At 53.1% G+C, this 18,498-nt stretch overlaps 1 protein-coding gene across 5 annotated transcripts in view; it reads left to right on the top strand.

Moving 5' to 3' along the window:
- The window catches only part of ITGAL (integrin subunit alpha L), a 44,195-nt gene that overhangs the window by 648 nt on the left and 25,049 nt on the right, over positions 1–18,498 (top strand). For all 5 annotated transcript variants that reach the window (XM_071801357.1, XM_071801356.1, XM_065859523.2 and 2 more), the window contains exons 2-11: positions 541–649; positions 3,139–3,227; positions 4,303–4,361; positions 5,059–5,173; positions 6,157–6,287; positions 8,591–8,736; positions 10,929–11,073; positions 14,209–14,353; positions 14,459–14,526; positions 15,870–16,032. In XM_071801357.1, coding sequence (XP_071657458.1) covers positions 541–649; positions 3,139–3,227; positions 4,303–4,361; positions 5,059–5,173; positions 6,157–6,287; positions 8,591–8,736; positions 10,929–11,073; positions 14,209–14,353; positions 14,459–14,526; positions 15,870–16,032 — 1,170 coding nt within the window. The remainder of the gene's footprint in view (positions 1–540; positions 650–3,138; positions 3,228–4,302; positions 4,362–5,058; positions 5,174–6,156; positions 6,288–8,590; positions 8,737–10,928; positions 11,074–14,208; positions 14,354–14,458; positions 14,527–15,869; positions 16,033–18,498) is intronic.

Here is an 18,498-nt window from a genome sequence, read left to right as displayed (position 1 = left end):
CTCCTGGGTCCCTCCCGATCTCCTGGGTCCCTCCCGAACTCCTGGGTCCTCCTGCACTCCTGGGTCCCTCCCCGGACTCCTGGGTCCCCCAGAACTCCTGGGTCCCCTCTCCCGATCTCCTGGGTCCCTCCCGAACTCCTGGGTCCTCCTGCACTCCTGGGTCCCTCCCCGCACTCCTGGGTCCCCCAGAACTCCTGGGTCCCCTCTCCCGATCTCCTGGGTCCCTCCCGAACTCCTGGGTCCCTCTCCCGATCTCCTGGGTCCCTCCCACACTCCTGGGTCCCTCCCGAACTCCTGGGTCCCTCCCGATCTCCTGGGTCCCTCCCGAACTCCTGGGTCCTCCCGCACTCCTGGGTCCCTCCCGGACGCCTGGGTCCCCTTTCCCACGGTATAGGGAAGGAAGTGGGAGAGGCGGGGTCAACACCCGGACGCCTGGGTCCCCTTTGGGTGATGAATTCCCCACCCCCCCTCCCACAACCCGGACGCCTGGGTCCCCTCCCGGACGCCTGGGTTCACCCCCATGACTTCTGTGCCCCATAGCGCTGCCCCATAGCGGAGCCTTCAACATCCACCCTGCCCCATATCGGGTCCTGACCCACAGCGGCAGCAGCAGCTTCGGGCACCAAGTGCTGAGACTCCAGGGCGATCGGTGCGATGTGGGGGGCCCGAACGCCTGGGTCCCTCAAGTTATGGGGCCCGGACGCCTGGGTCCCCTTGGGGTTATGGGTCCTGGATGCCTGGGTCCCCTCCCGGACGCCTGGGTCCCCATTGGGTTGTGGGTCCCACTTGGGTTACAAGTCCCGGACACCTGGGTCCTATTTGGGTTATGGGGCCCGGACGCCTGGGTCCCCTTGGGGTTATGGGTCCCCATTGGGTTATGGGGCCCGGACGCCTGGGTCCCCTTTGGGATGTGGGTCCCACTTGGGTTATGGGGCCCCTTGGGGTTATGGGTCCCCTTTGGGATGTGGGTCCCATTTGGGCTATGGGGCCCGGACGCCTGGGTCCCCTTGGGGTTATGGGTCCTGGATGCCTGGGTCCCCTCCCGGATGCCTGGGTCCCCATTGGGTTGTGGGTCCCGGACACCTGGGTCCCCATTGGGATGTGGGTCCTATTTGGGTTATGGGGCCCGGACGCCTGGGTCCCCTTGGGGTTATGGGTCCCATTTGGGTTATGGGACCCGGATGCCTGGGTCCCCATTGGGTTATGGGTCCCCATTGGGCTGTGGGTCCCCATTGGGTTATGGGTCCCGGATGCCTGGGTCCCCTTGGGGTTATGGGTCCCATTTGGGTTATGGGACCCGGATGCCTGGGTCCCCATTGGGTTATGGGTCCCCATTGGGCTGTGGGTCCCCATTGGGTTATGGGTCCCGGATGCCTGGGTCCCCATTGGGCTGTGGGTCCCCGTTGGGTTATGGGGCCCGGACGCCTGGGTCCCCATTGGGGTTATGGGTCCCCATTGGGTTATGGGTCCCGGACACCTGGGTCCCCTTTGGGATGTGGGTCCCACTTGGGTTATGGGTCCTGGACACCTGGGTCCTCTTCGGGTTATGGGGCCCGGACGCCTGGGTCCCCTTGGGGTTATGGGTCCCCATTGGGTTATGGGGCCCGGACGCCTGGGTCCCCTTTGGGATGTGGGTCCCACTTGGGTTATGGGGCCCCTTGGGGTTATGGGTCCCCTTTGGGATGTGGGTCCCATTTGGGTTATGGGGCCCGGACGCCTGGGTCCCCTTGGGGTTATGGGTCCCGTTTAGGTTATGGGGCCCGGACGCCTGGGTCCCCTTGGGGTTATGGGTCCCTCCTGGGTTATGGGACCCGGACACCTGGGTCCCCATTGGGTTATGGGTCCCCATTGGGCTGTGGGTCCCTCCTGGGTTATGGGGCCCGGATGCCTGGGTCCCCATTGGGCTGTGGGTCCCCATTGGGTTATGGGGCCCGGACGCCTGGGTCCCCTCTTGGTTATGGGTCCCGTTTGGGTTACAGGTCCCGGACGCCTGGGTCCCCTTTGGGTTCTGGGTCCCCATTGGGTTCTGGGTCCCGGATGCCTGGGTCCCCATTGGGTTCTGGGTCCCCATTGGGTTCTGGGTCCCGGTTGCCTGGGTCCCCATTGGGTTCTGGGTCCCTCCTGGGTTCTGGGTCCCATTGGGTTCTGGGTCCCCATTGGGTTCTGGGTCCCATTGGGTTCTGGGTCCCCATTGGGTTCTGGGTCCCCATTGGGTTCTGGGTCCCATTGGGTTCTGAGTCCCCATTCGGTTCTGGGTCCCATTGGGTTCTGGGTCCCCATTGGGTTCTGGGTCCCGGACGCCTGGGTCCCCCGGATGCCTGGGTCCCCATTGGGTTCTGAGTCCCCATTCGGTTCTGGGTTCCATTGGGTTCTGGGTCCCCATTGGGTTCTGGGTCCCGGACGCCTGGGTCCCCCGGATGCCTGGGTCCCCATTGGGTTCTGAGTCCCCATTCGGTTCTGGGTTCCATTGGGTTCTGGGTCCCCATTGGGTTCTGGGTCCCGGACGCCTGGGTCCCCCGGATGCCTGGGTCCCCATTGGGTTCTGAGTCCCCATTGGGTTCTGAGTCCCGGATGCCTGGGTCCCCATTGGGTTCTGGGTCCCCATTGGGTTCTGGGTCCCGGATGCCTGGGTCCCCATTGGGTTCTGGGTCCCCATTGGGTTCTGGGTCCCTCCTGGGTTCTGGGTCCCATTGGGTTCTGGGTCCCCATTGGGTTCTGGGTCCCATTGGGTTCTGAGTCCCCATTGGGTTCTGGGTCCCATTGGGTTCTGAGTCCCCATTCGGTTCTGGGTCCCCATTGGGTTCTGGGTCCCATTGGGTTCTGAGTCCCCATTGGGTTCTGGGTCCCCATTCGGTTCTGGGTCCCATTGGGTTCTGGGTCCCCATTGGGTTCTGGGTCCCGGACGCCTGGGTCCCCCGGATGCCTGGGTCCCCATTGGGTTCTGGGTCCCCATTGGGTTCTGGGTCCCTCCTGGGTTCTGGGTCCCCATTGGGTTCTGGGTCCCATTGGGTTCTGGGTCCCGGATGCCTGGGTCCCCATTGGGTTCTGGGTCCCCATTGGGTTCTGGGTCCCGGACGCCTGGGTCCCCCGGATGCCTGGGTCCCCTCCCGGACGCCTGGGTCCCTGCCCCTCCCCCAGGCTGCTGGTGGGTGCCCCCGCGGGGCCGGGGGGGCGATTGTTCCAGTGCCGCGTGGAACCCGGAGACTGCTGGGAAATGGAGCTGGACGGTGAGTTATACTGGTTTATACTGGTTTATACTGGGAGATACTGGTTATACTGGTTGTACTGGTTATACTGGGAGATACTGGTTACACTGGGTTATACTGGTCAGACTGTGGGGAGGTGGAGCTGGACGGTGAGTGAATTGGGTTGTACTGGGTTGTACTGGGTTGCACTGGTGTATACTGGGATGAACTGGGAGATACTGGTTATACTGGGTTATACTGGGGTATACTGGGATATATGGGGATGAACTGGGCTATACTGGGAGATACTGGGTCATACTGGTTTGTACTGGCTTATACTGGCTTGTACTGGACTATACTGGGTTGTACTGGGTTGTACTGGCGTATACTGGGATGAACTGGGAGATACTGGTTATACTGGGGTATACTGGGATATACGGGGATGAACTGGGTTATACTGGGAGATACTGGGTTATATTGGCTTGTACTGGGGTATACTGGGTCATACTGGCTTGTACTGGGGTATACTGGGTTGTACCACGGTATACTGGGATATACTGGGTCCTACTGGGTGATATTGGGAGATACTGGCTCGTACTGGTTTATACTGGGCTGTACTGGGCTATACTGGGTTGAACTGGGTTGTACCACAGTATACTGGGATATACTGGGTGATATTGGGAGATACTGGGTTGTACTGGGTTATACTGGGAGATACTGGGTTATACTGGTCATACTGGGTCATACTGGCTTGTACTGGGGTATACTGGGTTGTACTGGGTTGTACCATGGTATACTGGGATGTACTGGGTTGTACCATGGTATACTGGGATATACTGGGTTGTACTGGGTGATATTGGGAGATACTGGTTTGTACTGGGCTATACTGGGTTGTACTGGGTTGTACCACAGTATACTGGGATATACTGGGTTGTACTGAGTTATACTGGGAGATACTGGGTTATACTGGGAGATACTGGTCATGCTGGGTTGTACTGGCATATACTGGGATATACTGGGTTGTACTGGGGTATACTGGGTTATACTGGGAGGGAACTGGTTTACACTGGGGGGGTCACTGGGTCAGTCACGTGACCCGTGACCCCTCCCCCCCCAGCCAATGTCACCCGCACCAACCTGGGGATGGCGCTGACCCACTGGGGCCGTGACGTCATCGTAAGCCACGCCCCCCATTGGCCACACCCCCCTGACCACGCCCCCAGTCCCTCCCAGTTCCCCCCACCCCATTGACCCAACTCCCTTGTTCGGGAGGGGACCCAGGAGTGCGGGAGGGACCCAGGAGTTCGGGGAGGGACCCAGGAGTGCGGGAGGGACCCAGGAGTTCGGGAGGGACCCAGGAGTTCAGGGAGGGACCCAGGAGTTCAGGGAAGGACCCAGGAGTTCGGGAGGGACCCAGGAGTGCGGGAAGGGACCCAGGAGTTCGGGAGGGACCCAGGAGTTCAGGAGGGACCCAGGAGTGCGGGAGGGACCCAGGAGTTCGGGAGTGGACCCAGGAGTTCGGGAGGGACGCAGGAGTTCAGGGAGGGACCCAGGAGTTCGGGAGGGACCCAGGAGTTCGGGAGGGACCCAGGAGTGCGGGAGGGACCCAGGAGTTCGGGAGGGACCCAGGAGTTCAGGGAGGGACCCAGGAGTTCGGGAGGGGACCCAGGAGTTCGGGAAGGGACCCAGGAGTTCGGGAGGGACCCAGGAGTTCAGGGAGGGACCCAGGAGTTCGGGGGGGACCCAGGAGTGCGGGAGGGACCCAGGAGTTCGGGGAGGGACCCAGGAGTTCGGGGGGGACCCAGGAGTTCGGGAGGGACCCAGGAGTCCGGGAGGGCCCCTTGGCCCCGCCCCACGCTGGCCCCGCCCCCAGGCCTGCGGCCCTGGTTGGTCGCGTCGTTGCGACCGTAATGTCCAGACCAGCGGGATCTGCATCCTGATTGGACAGGAGCTGCAGCCAATCAGGAGCCTCCAGCCTGGATACCAGGGTAGGACACGCCCCCCCCAGTCCCTCCCAGTCCCTCCCAGTCCCTCCCAGTTCATCCCGGTTCATCCCGGTTCTCCCAGTTCCTGGGACGGTCACATGACCACGGTGGCCATGACGCTCTCCCCAGTTGACCAACGCCATTGGCTGCTGGGTTGGCCCCGCCCCTTCATTGGCTACACCCCCTGTCTCTGATAGGCTGGGAGACTCTGGGAGGGACTGGGATGAACTGGGAGGAACTGGGATGGTCACATGACCACGGCGGCCATGACACCCTCCCCATTTGACCACCCAGCCGTTGGCCAATGCCATTGGCCGTGGGGTTGGCCCCGCCCCCTGATTGGCCCCGCCGCTTGCTCCTGATAGGCTGGGAGACACTGGGATGAACTGGGATGAACTGGGAAGGACTGGGGGGACTGGGATGGTCACATGACCACGGCAGCCATGACACCCTCCCCATTTGACCACCCAACCATTGGCCGATGCCATTGGCTGTGGGGTTGGCCCCGCCCCCTGATTGGCCCCACCCCTTGCCCCTGATAGGCTGGGAGTCACTGGGATGAACTGAGATGGTCACATGACCACGGCGGCCATGACACCCTCCCCATTTGACCACCCAACCATTGGCCGATGCCATTGGCTGTGGGGTGGGCCCCGCCCCCTGATTGGCCCCACCCCTTGCCCCTGATAGGCTGGGAGTCACTGGGATGAACTGAGATGGTCACATGACCACGGCGGCCATGACACCCTCCCCATTTGACCACCCAACCATTGGCCGATGCCATTGGCCGCGGGGTGGGCCCCGCCCCCTGATTGGCCCCGCCCCTCGCTCCTGATAGGCTGGGAGTCACTGGGATGAACTGAGATGGTCACATGACCACGGCGGCCATGACACCCTCCCCATTTGACCACCCAACCATTGGCCGATGCCATTGGCCGCGGGGTGGGCCCCGCCCCCTGATTGGCCCCGCCCCTCGCTCCTGATAGGCTGCCAGCGGGGGCAGGTGGATCTCGTGTTCCTATTCGACGGCTCGTCCAGCATGAGCCCCGCCCAGTTCGGGGCCATCCGGGATTTCATGGTGGAGGTGATGGAGAAACTGGAGAACAGCAGCATCCGGGTACTGGGTTCTACTGGGATGGACTGGGAGGGGACTGGGAGGGAACTGGGAGGGACTGGGAGACACTGGGTTATACTGGGAGATACTGGGATATAGTGGGGGGGGACTGGGATGGATTGGGTTCTACTGGGATGGACTGGGAGGGGACTGGGAGGGAACCGGGAGGGACTGGGAGACACTGGGTTATACTGGGAGATACTGGGATATAGTGGGGGGGGACTGGGATGGACTGGGTTATACTGGGAGGGACTGGGGGATACTGGGAGGGAACTGGGAGGGACTGGGATGGAATGGGAAACATACTGGGATGGACTGGGATATACTGGAAGGGACTGGGAAGGAACTGGGGGACACTGGGTTATACTGGGAGGGACTGGGGGATACTGGGGGGAACTGGAAGGGACTGGGTTATACTGGGTTATACTGGGAGGGAATGGGAGACATTGGGTTATACTGGGACATACTGGGATATACTGGAAGGGACTGGGAAGGAACTGGAGGACACTGGGTTATACTGGGAGGGACTGGGAGATACTGGGGGGAACTGGGAGGGACTGGGATATACTGGGAGATACTGGGATATACTGGGATATAGTGGGGGGGACTGGGATGGACTGGGATGAACTGGGTTATACTGGGAAGGACTGGGGGATACTGGGTTATACTGGGAGGGAACTGGGAGGGACTGGGATGGAATGGGAGACATTGGGTTATACTGGGACATACTGGGATATACTGGAAGGGACTGGGAAGGAACTGGAGGACACTGGGTTATACTGGGAGGGACTGGGAGATACTGGGGGGAACTGGGAGGGACTGGGAGATACTGGGTTATACTGGGTTATACTGGGAGGGCCTGGGAGACATTGGGTTATACTGGGACATACTGGGATATACTGGAAGGGACTGGGAAGGAACTGGGAGACACTGGGTTATACTGGGAGGGACTGGGAGATACTGGGAAGGAAATGGGAGGGACTGGGCTATACTGGGAGACACTGGGATATACTGGGATATAGTGGGGGGACTGGGATGAACTGGGTTATACTGGAAGGGACTGAGAGGGAACTGGGAGGGAAGTTGGAGCCACTGGGTTATACTGGGAGGGAACTGGGATGAACTGGGAGACACTGGGAGATATGGGAGGAGGTGGGAGGGACTGGGGGGAAACTGGGGACACTGGGTTGTACTGGGATGGACTGGGATGGAATGGGAGACATTGGGTTATACTGGGACATATGAGATGAACTGGGAGTAACTGGGTTGTGCTGGAAGGGACTGGGGAGGACTGGGAGTAAATGGGTTATACTGGGAGGGAACTGGGAGGAACTGGGGGGGACTGGGAGGACAACTGGGTTGTACTGGGAGGGCAACTGGGGGCACTGGGGGGGCAGCCGGGCTTTACTGGGAGGGTCACTGGGTTGTACTGGGAGATACTGGGATGAACTGGGAGGGACTGGGAGAACTGGGCTATAATGGATCATATGGGGTTGGGGAGGAGCTATGGGGTGTGGGGAAGGGCTATAATGGGGTTATAGGAGATCAGGAGGGACCCAGGCGTTCGGGAGGGGACCCAGGAGTTCGGGAGGGACCCAGGAGTGCGGGAGGGGACCCAGGCGTTCGGGAGGGGACCCAGGCGTTCGGGAGGGACCCAGGAGTTCAGGAGGGGACCCAGGCGTTCGGGAGGGGACCCAGGAGTTCGGGAGGGGACCCAGGCGTTCGGGAGGGACCCAGGAGTTCGGGAGAGGACCCAGGAGTTCGGGAGGGAACCCAGGAGTTCGGGAGAGGACCCAGGAGTTCGGGAGGGGACCCAGGAGTTCGGGAGAGGACCCAGGAGTTCGGGAGGGGACCCAGGAGTTCGGGAGGGACCCAGGAGTTCGGGAGGGACCCAGGAGTTCGGGAAGGGACCCAGGAGTTCGGGAGGGACCCAGGAGTGCGGGAGGGAACCCAGGAGTTCAGGAGAGGACCCAGGAGTTCGGGAGGGGACCCAGGAGTTCGGGAGGGGACCCAGGCGTTCGGGAGGGACCCAGGAGTTCGGGAGGGGACCCAGGCGTTCGGGAGGGGACCCAGGCGTTCGGGAGGGACCCAGGAGTTCAGGAGAGGACCCAGGAGTTCGGGAGGGACCCAGGCGTTCGGGAGAGGACCCAGGCGTTCGGGAGAGGACCCAGGAGTTCGGGAGGGGACCCAGGAGTTCGGGAGGGGACCCAGGAGTTCGGGAGGGGACCCAGGAGCTATGGGGTGTGGGGAAGGGTCCCCAGGGCCCCTATAGGCCCCACAGACCCTATAGAATCCATACGTCCCAGTTCGCCGCCGTCCAGTTCTCCAGCCTCATCCAACCCTGCTTCTCATTGGCCGATTACGCCGCCAAGCCCCGCCCCCGGGAGCTACTTAGCAAGCTACAGCAGTTGGGGGGCCTGACGGACACATTTACAGCCATCAAATACGTCGTGTGAGACCCACAGACGCCCCATAGGCACCCTATAGGGAGCCCTGACCCTGCCCCATATCCCTGCCCCATAACCTGCCCCATAAGTGCCCCAAATCCGGCCTTTTTGGGCCATTTTTTGGCCTCTTTGCGCCCAAAACGATGAGGTTGAGGTGGTTGATACTGACCCATAATTGACCCATAACTGACCCATAACCACTCTATGGAGACCCCAGAGCATCCGCTATAAACTCATTCATATCCTGCCCCATAGCCTGCCCCATAAGTGCCCCATATCCCACAGTTTTTGGCCATTTTTGTGCCCAAATCGATGACGTTGAGTTGGCCAATGTTGACCCATAATCACCCAATAACCACCCTATAACTGCCCCATATCGACCCATAACCACCCCATATCTCACCCATAGCGACCCCAGCCCCTGCCCCACACCCCTGCCCCATAACCTGCCCCATAACTCCCCCATATCCCACAGTTTTTGGCCATTTTTGTGCCCAAATCGATGAGGTTGAGTTGGCCGACGTTGACCCATAATCACCCAATAACCACCCTATAACTGCCCCATATCGACCCATAACCACCCCATATCTCACCCATAGCCACCCCAGCCCCTGCCCCACCCCCTGCCCCATAGCCTGCCCCATAAGTGCCCGAAATCCAGTGTTTTTCAGCCATTTCTTGGCCTCTTTGTGCCCAAATCGATGAGGTTGAGTTGGCCGACGTTGACCCATAATCACCCAATAACCACCCTATAACTGCCCCATATCGACCCCTAACCACCCCATATCTCACTCATAGCCACCCCAGCCCCTACCCCACACCCCTGCCCCATAACCTGCCCCATAACTCCCCCATATCCCACAGTTTTTGGCCATTTTTGTGCCCAAATCGATGATGTTGAGTTGGCCGACGTTGACCCATAATCACCCAATAACCACCCTATAACTGCCCCATATCGACCCATAACCACCCCATATCTCACCCATAGCCACCCCAGCCCCTGCCCCACACCCTGCCCCATAGCCTGCCCCATAAGTGCCCCAAATCCCGCATTTTTTGCCCATTTTCCCCCCTATTTGTGCCCAAATCGATGAGGTTGAGTTGGTTGACGTTGACCCATAATCACCCAATAACCACCCTATAACTGCCCCATATCGACCCATAACCACCCCATATCTCACCCATAGCCACCCCAGCCCCTGCCCCACACCCCTGCCCCATAACCTACCCCATAAGTACCCAAAATCCCACATTTTTTGGCCATTTTTTGCGCCCAAATCGATGAGGTTGAGTTGGTTGACGTTGACCCATAATCACCCAATAACCACCCTATAACTGCCCCATATTGACCCATAACCACCCCATATCTCACCCATAGCCACCCCAGACCCTGCCCCACCCCCTGCCCCATAACCTGCCCCATAACTCCCCCATATCCCACATTTTTTGGCTGTTTTTTGTGCCCAAATCGATGACGTTGAGTTGGCCGACGTTGACCCATAATCACCCAATAACCACCCTATAACTGCCCCATATCGACCCATAACCACCCCATATCTCACCCATAGCCACCCCAGACCCTACCCCACCCCCTGCCCCATAACCTGCCCCATAACTCCCCCATATCCCACAGTTTTTGGCCATTTTTGTGCCCAAATTGATGACGTTGAGTTGGCCGATGTTGACCCATAATCACCCAATAACCACCCTATAACTGCCCCATATCGACCCATAACCACCCCATATCTCACCCATAGCCACCCCAGACCCTACCCCACACCCCTGCCCCATAACCTGCCCCATAACTCCCCCATATCCCACAGTTTTTGGCCATTTTTGTGCCCAAATCGATGAGGTTAAGTTGGCCGACATTGACCCATAATCACCCAATAACCACCCTATAACTGCCCCATATCGACCCATAACCACCCCATATCTCACCCATAGCACCCCAGACCCTACCCCACACCCCTGCCCCATAACCTGCCCCATAACTCCTCCATATCCCACAGTTTTGGGCCATTTTTGTGCCCAAATCGATGATGTTGAGTTGGTTGACGTTGACCCATAATCACCCAATAACCACCCTATAACTGCCCCATATCGACCCATATCCACCCCATATCTCACCCATAGCCACCCCAGCCCCTGCCCCACCCCCTGCCCCATAGCCTGCCCCATAAGTGGCCGTTGGCAGGCACCAGACGTTCTCGGAGGCCGCGGGTTCGCGTCCCGGCGCCCGCCGCGTCCTCATCATCCTCACGGACGGCGACGCCACCGACGGCGACAGCGGGGGCGTGCGAGACGCCGAGCAGCGCGGCGTCATCCGCTACGTCATCGGGGTCGGCCAATCGCCGCGCGGCGCGGGGCGGGGGGCGGGGGGAAGTTTGGGGGAAGTTTGGGGAAGTTTGGGGGAAGTTTGGGGGAAATTTGGGTGAATTTTGGGTGGATTTTGGGGGAAGTTTGGGTGAATTTTGAGTGAAATTTGGGTGAAATTCGGGTGAAATTCAGGTGTATTTTGAGTGAAATTTGGGTGAATTTTGAGTGAAATTTGGATAAATTTGGGTGAAATTTGGGTGAATTTTGGATGCAATTTGGGTGAAATTCGGGTGAATTTTAAGTGAAATTTGGGTGAAATTTGGGTGAATTTTGAGTGAAATTTGGGTGAAATTTGGGTGAATTTTGAGTGAAATTTGGATAAATTTCGGTGAAATTTGGGTGAATTTTGGGTGAATTTTAAGTGAAATTTGGGTGAAATTTGGGTGAAATTTGGGTGAAATTTGGGTGAACTCTGGGTGAATTTTGGGTGTATTTTGGGTAAATGTAGGGTGAAATTTGGGTGAAATTTGGGTGAAATTTGGGTGAATTTTGAGTGAAATTTGGGCAAAATTTGGGTGAATTTTGGATGCAATTTGGGTGAAATTTGGGTGAATTTTCAGTGAAATTTGGGTGAAATCTGGGTGAATTTTGGTGCAATTTGGGTGACATTTGAGTGAAATTTGGGCGTAATTTGGGTGAAATTTGGGTGAAATTTTGGGTGAATTTTGGATGCAATTTGGGTGAACGCAGGGTGAAATAATTTGGGTGAAATTTGGGTGAATTTTCAGTGAAATTTGGGCGAAATTTGGGTGAAATTTGGGTGAAATTCGGGTGAAATTTGGGTGAATTTTGAGTGAAATTTGGGTGAATTTTGGGTGAATTTTGGGTGAATTTTGGGTGAAATTTGGGTGAAATTTGGGTGCAATTTGGGTGAAATTTGGGAGAATTTTGAGTGAAATCTGGGTGAATTTTGAGTGAAATTTGGGTGAAATTTGAGTGAATTTTGGGTGAAATTTGGGTGAAATTTGGGTGAATTTTCAGTGAAATTTGGGTGAAATTTGGGTGAATTTTGGATGAATTTTGGGTGAATTTTGGGTGAAATTTGGGTGAAATCTGGGTGAATTTTGGGTGAAATTTGGGTGAAATTTGGGTGAAATTTGAGTGAATTTTGGGTGAAATTTGGGTGAAATTTGGGTGGATTTTGGGTGAAATTTGGGTGAAATTTGGGTGAATTTTGGGTGAAATTTGGGTGAAATTTGGGTGAATTTTGAGTGAATTTTGGGCAAAATTTGGGTGAAATTTGGGTGAATTTTGGATGAAATTTGGGTGAAATTTGGGTGAAATTTGGGTGAATTTTGGGTGAATTTTGAGTGAAATTTGGGTGAAATTTGGGTGAATTTTGGATGTTTTGGGTGAAATTTGGGTGAAATTTGGATGAATTTTGGGTGAAATTTGGGTGAAATTTGAGTGAAATTTGGGTGAATTTTGAGTGAAATTTGGGTGAAATTTGGGTGAATTTTGAGTGAAATTTGGGTGAAATTTGGGTGAAATTTGGGCGAGATTTGGGTGAAATTTGGGTAAATTTTGAGTGAAATTTGGGTGAAATTTGGGTGAATTTTGAGTGAAATTTGGGTGAAATTTGGGTAAATTTTGAGTGAAATCTGGGTGAATTTTGAGTGAAATCTGGGCAAAATTTGAGTGAAATCTGGGTGAATTTTGAGTGAAATCTGGGTGAATTTTGGATGAAATCTGGGTGAATTTTGGGTGAATTCTGAGTGAAATTCGGTCAAAACTTGGGTTGAAATTTGAGTAAAATTTGGACAAAACCTGGGTGAAATCTGAGTGAAATTTGGATGAAATTTGGGCAAAATTCGAGTGAAATTCGGGTGAGATTTGGGCAAAATTTGAATGAAATTTGAGTGAAATGTGGGCAAAATTTGAGTGAAATTTGAATGAATTCTGGGCAAAATTTGAGTGAAATCTGGGTGAATTTTGAGTGAAATCTGGGTGAATTTTGAGTGAAATTTGGGTGAATTTTGAGTGAAATCTGGGCAAAATTTGAGTGAAATTTGAGTGAAATATGGGCAAAATTTGAGTGAAATTTGAATGAATTCTGGGCAAAATTTGAGTGAAATCTGGGTGAATTTTGAGTGAATTCTGGGCAAAATTTGAGTGAAATCTGGGTGAATTTTGAGTGAAATCTGGGTGAATTTTGGATGAAATCTGGGTGAAATTTGGGTGAATTCTGAGTGAAATTCGATCAAAACTTGGGTTGAAATTTGAGTGAAATTTGGACAAAACCTGGGTGAAATCTGAGTGAAATTTGGATGAAATTTGGGCAAAATTTGAGTGAAATTTGAGTGAAATTTGAGTGAAATTTGGGCAAAATTTGAGTGAAATTTGAATGAATTCTGGGCAAAATTTGAGTGAAATGTGGGTGAATTTTGAGTGAAATTTGGGTGAATTTTGAGTGAAATCTGAGTGAATTTTGAGCGAAATCTGGGTGAAATTTGAGTGAAATTTGGGTGAAATATGGGCAAAATTTGAGTGAAATTTGAATGAATTCTGGGCAAAATTTGAGTGAAATCTGGGCGAATTTTGAGTGAATTCTGGGCAAAATTTGAGTGAAATCTGGGCAAATTTTGAGTGAAATCTGGGTGAAATTTGGACAAAACCTGGGTGAAATCTGAGTGAAATTTGGATGAAATTTGGGCGAAATTCGAGTGACATTTGGGCAAAATTTGAGTGAAATTTGAATGAATTCTGGGCAAAATTTGAGTGAAATCTGGGTGAATTTTGAGTGAAATCTGGGTGAATTTTGAGTGAAATTTGGGTGAATTTTGAGTGAAATCTGGGTGAATTTTGAGTGAAATCTGGGTGAAATTTGAGTGAAATTTGAGTGAAATGTGGGCAAAATTTGAGTGAAATCTGGGTGAATTTTGAGTGAATTCCGGGCAGAATTTGAGTGAAATCTGGGTGAATTTTGAGTGAAATCTGGGCAAAATTTGAGTGAAATCTGGGTGAATTTTGCGCGAAATCTTGGTGAAATTTGGCTGAAATTTGCTCAAAATAATCCCCAAACTCGGGGCTTTTTTCACATCCCAAAATCGATCCCCAAAACCCCTCAAAACCCCCATTTTCCCCCCAAAATTTCCCAGATTGGCCACAATTTCAACAGCCCGGACACCCGGGGTTACCTGGGCCAATTCGCCTCGGGCGCCGAATACGTGAAGGTCCTGGAGGGGTTTGAGCGGCTCCGGGGTCTTTTCCATGAGCTTCAGGACAAGATTTACGACATTGAAGGTTTTCACCCCAAAATCCACCCCCAAACTGCTCCTTTCTGACCCATTTTGCCCCATTTTTGCCCGATTTTGCCCCATTTTTGCCCGATTTTGGCCCAAATTGAAGGTACGAGCGACTTGAACCGGTTCCACATGGAGCTGAGTTGTAGCGGGATCAGCGTCGGCGTCATCAACGTGAGGAGGATTTGGGGTCAAAATGGGGGGTTTTGGGGGTTTTTGGGGGTGAAAAGGGGATTTGGGGGTTAAATATGAGAAATTGGGGAAGTTTTGGGGGGGGGGTGTGGAATTGAGGGGTAAAAAATGGGGTTTTTGGGGTTAAAATCTGGAATTTGGGGGGATGAAGGAGATGAAAATGTGGGATTTTGGGGGTTAAAAGGGTGGGATTTTGGGGTTAAAAATGGGGAGTTTTGGGGGCTTAAGTACCCAAAATGGTGGGAATTTGGGGGTGAAAAGCATGGAATTTGGGGAGTTAAAAAAACTGGAATTTGGGGGGGTTAAGAACCTGAAATTGTGGGATTTTGGGGGTAAAAGAGTGGAATTTTGGGGGTAAAAATGTGGAATTTTGGGGGTAAAAATGTGGAATTTTGGGGTTAAAAATGTGGAATTTTGGGGTTAAAAACTGGAATTTTGGGGCTTAAAAGCGTGGAATTTTGGGGATTAAAAATCCGGAATTTTGGGGCATTAAATGCCCAAAATTGTGGGATTTTGGGGGTTAAAAACCCTGAAATTTTGGGGGATTAAATACCCGAAACTGCAGAATTTTGGGATTTAGAAGCCAAAAATTAGGGAAATTTGGGGGTTAAAATCCTAAATTATGAAGTTTTGGGGGGTAAAACCTGAAATTAGGGAATTTTGGGGATTAAAAATGCTAAATTATGGGATTTGGGGGGTTAAAAAGCCTGAAATCACGAAATTTTGGGGGTAAACCACCCAAAATTTCTGAAATTTGTGGGGTTTAAAACCCCGAAATTGTGGAATTTTGGGGGTTAAAAATTTGGAATTTGGGGGGGATTAAAAATGTGAAATTGTGGAATTTTGGGGGCTAAAATTTGGTTTAAAGCCCCAAATTTCAAGTTTTTAACCCCCAAATTTCCAAAATTTAGGGGTTTTAATCCCCAAAATTCTGAGGGGGTTTAACCCTGAAAATTATGGAATTTTGGGCTTTAAAAACCCCCAAATTTTCCAATTTTGAGGATTTAAAAAGTGAAAAATTGGAATTTTGGGGTAAATTATGGAATTTTGGGGTTAAACCCCCCAAAATTATGAAATTTTGGGGCTAAAACAACTGAAATTATGGAAATTTGGGAGGTTGAAAATCCTGAAATTCCAGAATTTTGAGGGCTAAAAATGTGGAATTTTGGGGGGTTAAAAACTCAAAATTTGGGGATTTTGGGGTTTAAAACCTCAAAATTTGGGGATTTTGGGGTTTTAAAAGGCGCAAATTTTGAATTTTGGGGTTAAAAAAGGTGAAATGTTGGAATTTTGGGGTAAAAAAGGTGTAATTTGTGATTTTTCAGGGTCGGTTGGTGACCGGGGCGGTCGGGGCCGATAATTGGGCTGGGGGGCTGGTGGAGATGGACCCGGCCTATGGGGCCTATGGGGCCTATGGGGCCTATGGGGCCAATGGGGCCAACGAGACCTTCGTGCCCAACCCGGACAACGCCACCGATGCCTATCTGGGTAATTAGCGCTAATTAGGGGTTAATTAAGCAACGGGAAGGGGGATGGGGAAGGTATAAGGGGGATTAAGGGGGATTAAGGGAGATTAAGAGGGATTAAGGGGGGATTAAGGGAGATTAAGGGGGATTAAGGGGGGATTAAGGGAGATTAAGGGGGATTAAGGGGGGATTAAGGGAGATTAAGGGGGATTAAGGGGGTATTAAGGGGGATTAAGGGAGATTAAGGGGGATTAAGGGTAATTAAGGGGGATTAAGGGGGATTAAGGGGGGATTAAGGGAGATTAATGGGGATTAAGGGGGATTAAGGGTAATTAAGGGGATTAAGGGGGATTAAGGGAGATTAAGGGGGACTAAGGGTAGTTAAGGGGGATTAAGGGGGGATTAAGGGAGATTAAGGGGGACTAAGGGTAGTTAAGGGGGATTAAGGGGGGATTAAGGGAGATTAAGGGGGATTAAGGGTAATTAAGGGGGATTAAGGGGGATTAAGGGGGATTAAGGGTAATTAAGGGGGATTAAGGGGATTAAGGGGGGATTAAGGGAGATTAAGGGGGATTAAGGGTAATTAAGGGGGGATTAAGGGGGGATTAAGGGGATTAAGGGGGAGTGAAAGGGGATTAAGGGGGATTAAGGGGGAATGAAAGGGGATTAAAGGCGATTAAGAGGGATTAAGGAGGATTAATGGGGATTAAGGGGATTAAGGTGGATTAAAGGGGAATTAAAGGAGAATTAAGGGAATTAAGGGGGATTAAAGGAGAATTAAGGGGATTAAGGGGATTAATGGGGGATTAAGGGGATTAATGGGGGATTAAGTGGGAATTAAGGGGGGATTAAGGGAGACTAAGGGGATTAAGGGGAATTAAGGGGGATTAAAGGTGGATTAAGGGGAAATAAGGGGGCACTAAGTGGGAATTAAGGGGAAATCAAGGGGAAATTAAGGGGGATTAAGGGAATTATGGGGGATTAAGAGGAAATAAGGGGGATTTCGGGGTATTAAAGGGGATTAGGGGATTAAGAGGGATTAAGGGGAATTAATAGGGATTAGGGGGGATAATGGGGAATTAAGTGGGAATTAAGAGGGATTAATGGGATTAAGAGAAATTAAGGGTGATTGGGGGGATTAAGGGTGATTAAAGGGCTATTAAGAGGGATTAAGAAGGATTAAGGGGGGGATTAGGGGAATTAAAGGGGATTAAGAGGGAATAAAGGACATTAAGGGAGATTAATGGGGAATTAAGGGGGATTAAGGTGGATTAAGGGGGATTAAGGTGGATTAAGGTGGATTAAGGGGGATAGTAAAGCGGATTAAGGGTGATTAAAGGGTTATTAAGGAGGATTAAGGGGGATTAAGGGGGATTAAGGGGAATAATGTCCCCAACCCAAGTTGACCCAAGTGTCCCCAACCCAAGTTGACCCAAGTGTCCCCAACCCAAGTTGACCCAAGTGTCCCCAACCCAAGACCATTGACCCCAATGTCCCCAACCCAAGTTGACCCCAATGTCCCCAACCCATGTTGACCCAAGTGTCCCCAACCCAAGACCATTGACCCAAGAGTCCCCAACCCAAGTTGACCCAAGTGTCCCCAACCCCTGTTGACCCAAGTGTCCCCAAGTGTCCCCAACCCAAGACCATTGACCCCAATGTCCCCAGCCCATGTTGACCCAAGTGTCCCCAACCCATGTTGACCCCAGTGTCCCCAACCCATGTTGACCCAAGTGTTCCCAACCCAAGTCCATTGACCCAAGTGTCCCCAACCCATGTTGACCCAAGTGTCCCCAACCCAAGACCATTGACCCCAGTGTCCCCAACCCAAGACCATTGACCCCAATGTCCCCAACCCAAGTTGACCCAAGTGTCCCCAACCCAAGACCATTGACCCCAATGTCCCCAACCCAAGTTGACCCAAGAGTCCCCAACCCAAGTTGACCCAAGTGTCCCCAACCCAAGTTGACCCAAGTGTCCCCAACCCAAGTTGACCCAAGTGTCCCCAACCCAAGTCCATTGACCCCGATGTCCCCAACCCATGTTGACCCAAGTGTCCCCAACCCAAGTCCATTGACCCAAGTGTCCCCAACCCATGTTGACCCAAGTGTCCCCAACCCAAGACCATTGACCCCAGTGTCCCCAACCCAAGTCCATTGACCAAAGTGTCCCCAACCCATGTTGACCCCAATGTCCCCAACCCAAGACCATTGACCCCAAGTGTCCCCAACCCATGTTGACCCAAGTGTCCCCAACCCAAGTTGACCCAAGTGTCCCCAACCCAAGCTGACCCAAGTGTCCCCAACCCATGTTGACCCAAGTGTCCCCAACCCAAGTCCATTGACCCCAATGTCCCCAACCCAAGTTGACCCAAGTGTCCCCAACCCAAGACCATTGACCCCAATGTCCCCAACCCATGTTGACCCAAGTGTCCCCAACCCAAGACCATTGACCCCAATGTCCCCAACCCATGTTGACCCAAGTGTCC

This window comes from Patagioenas fasciata, chromosome 37 (assembly GCF_037038585.1).
Source record: "Patagioenas fasciata isolate bPatFas1 chromosome 37, bPatFas1.hap1, whole genome shotgun sequence".
In the NCBI taxonomy this organism is placed as follows: Eukaryota; Metazoa; Chordata; class Aves; order Columbiformes; family Columbidae; genus Patagioenas; species Patagioenas fasciata.
The sequence above is the reverse complement of the archived record's forward strand: the minus strand, read 5'-3'. Positions and strand labels throughout refer to the sequence as shown.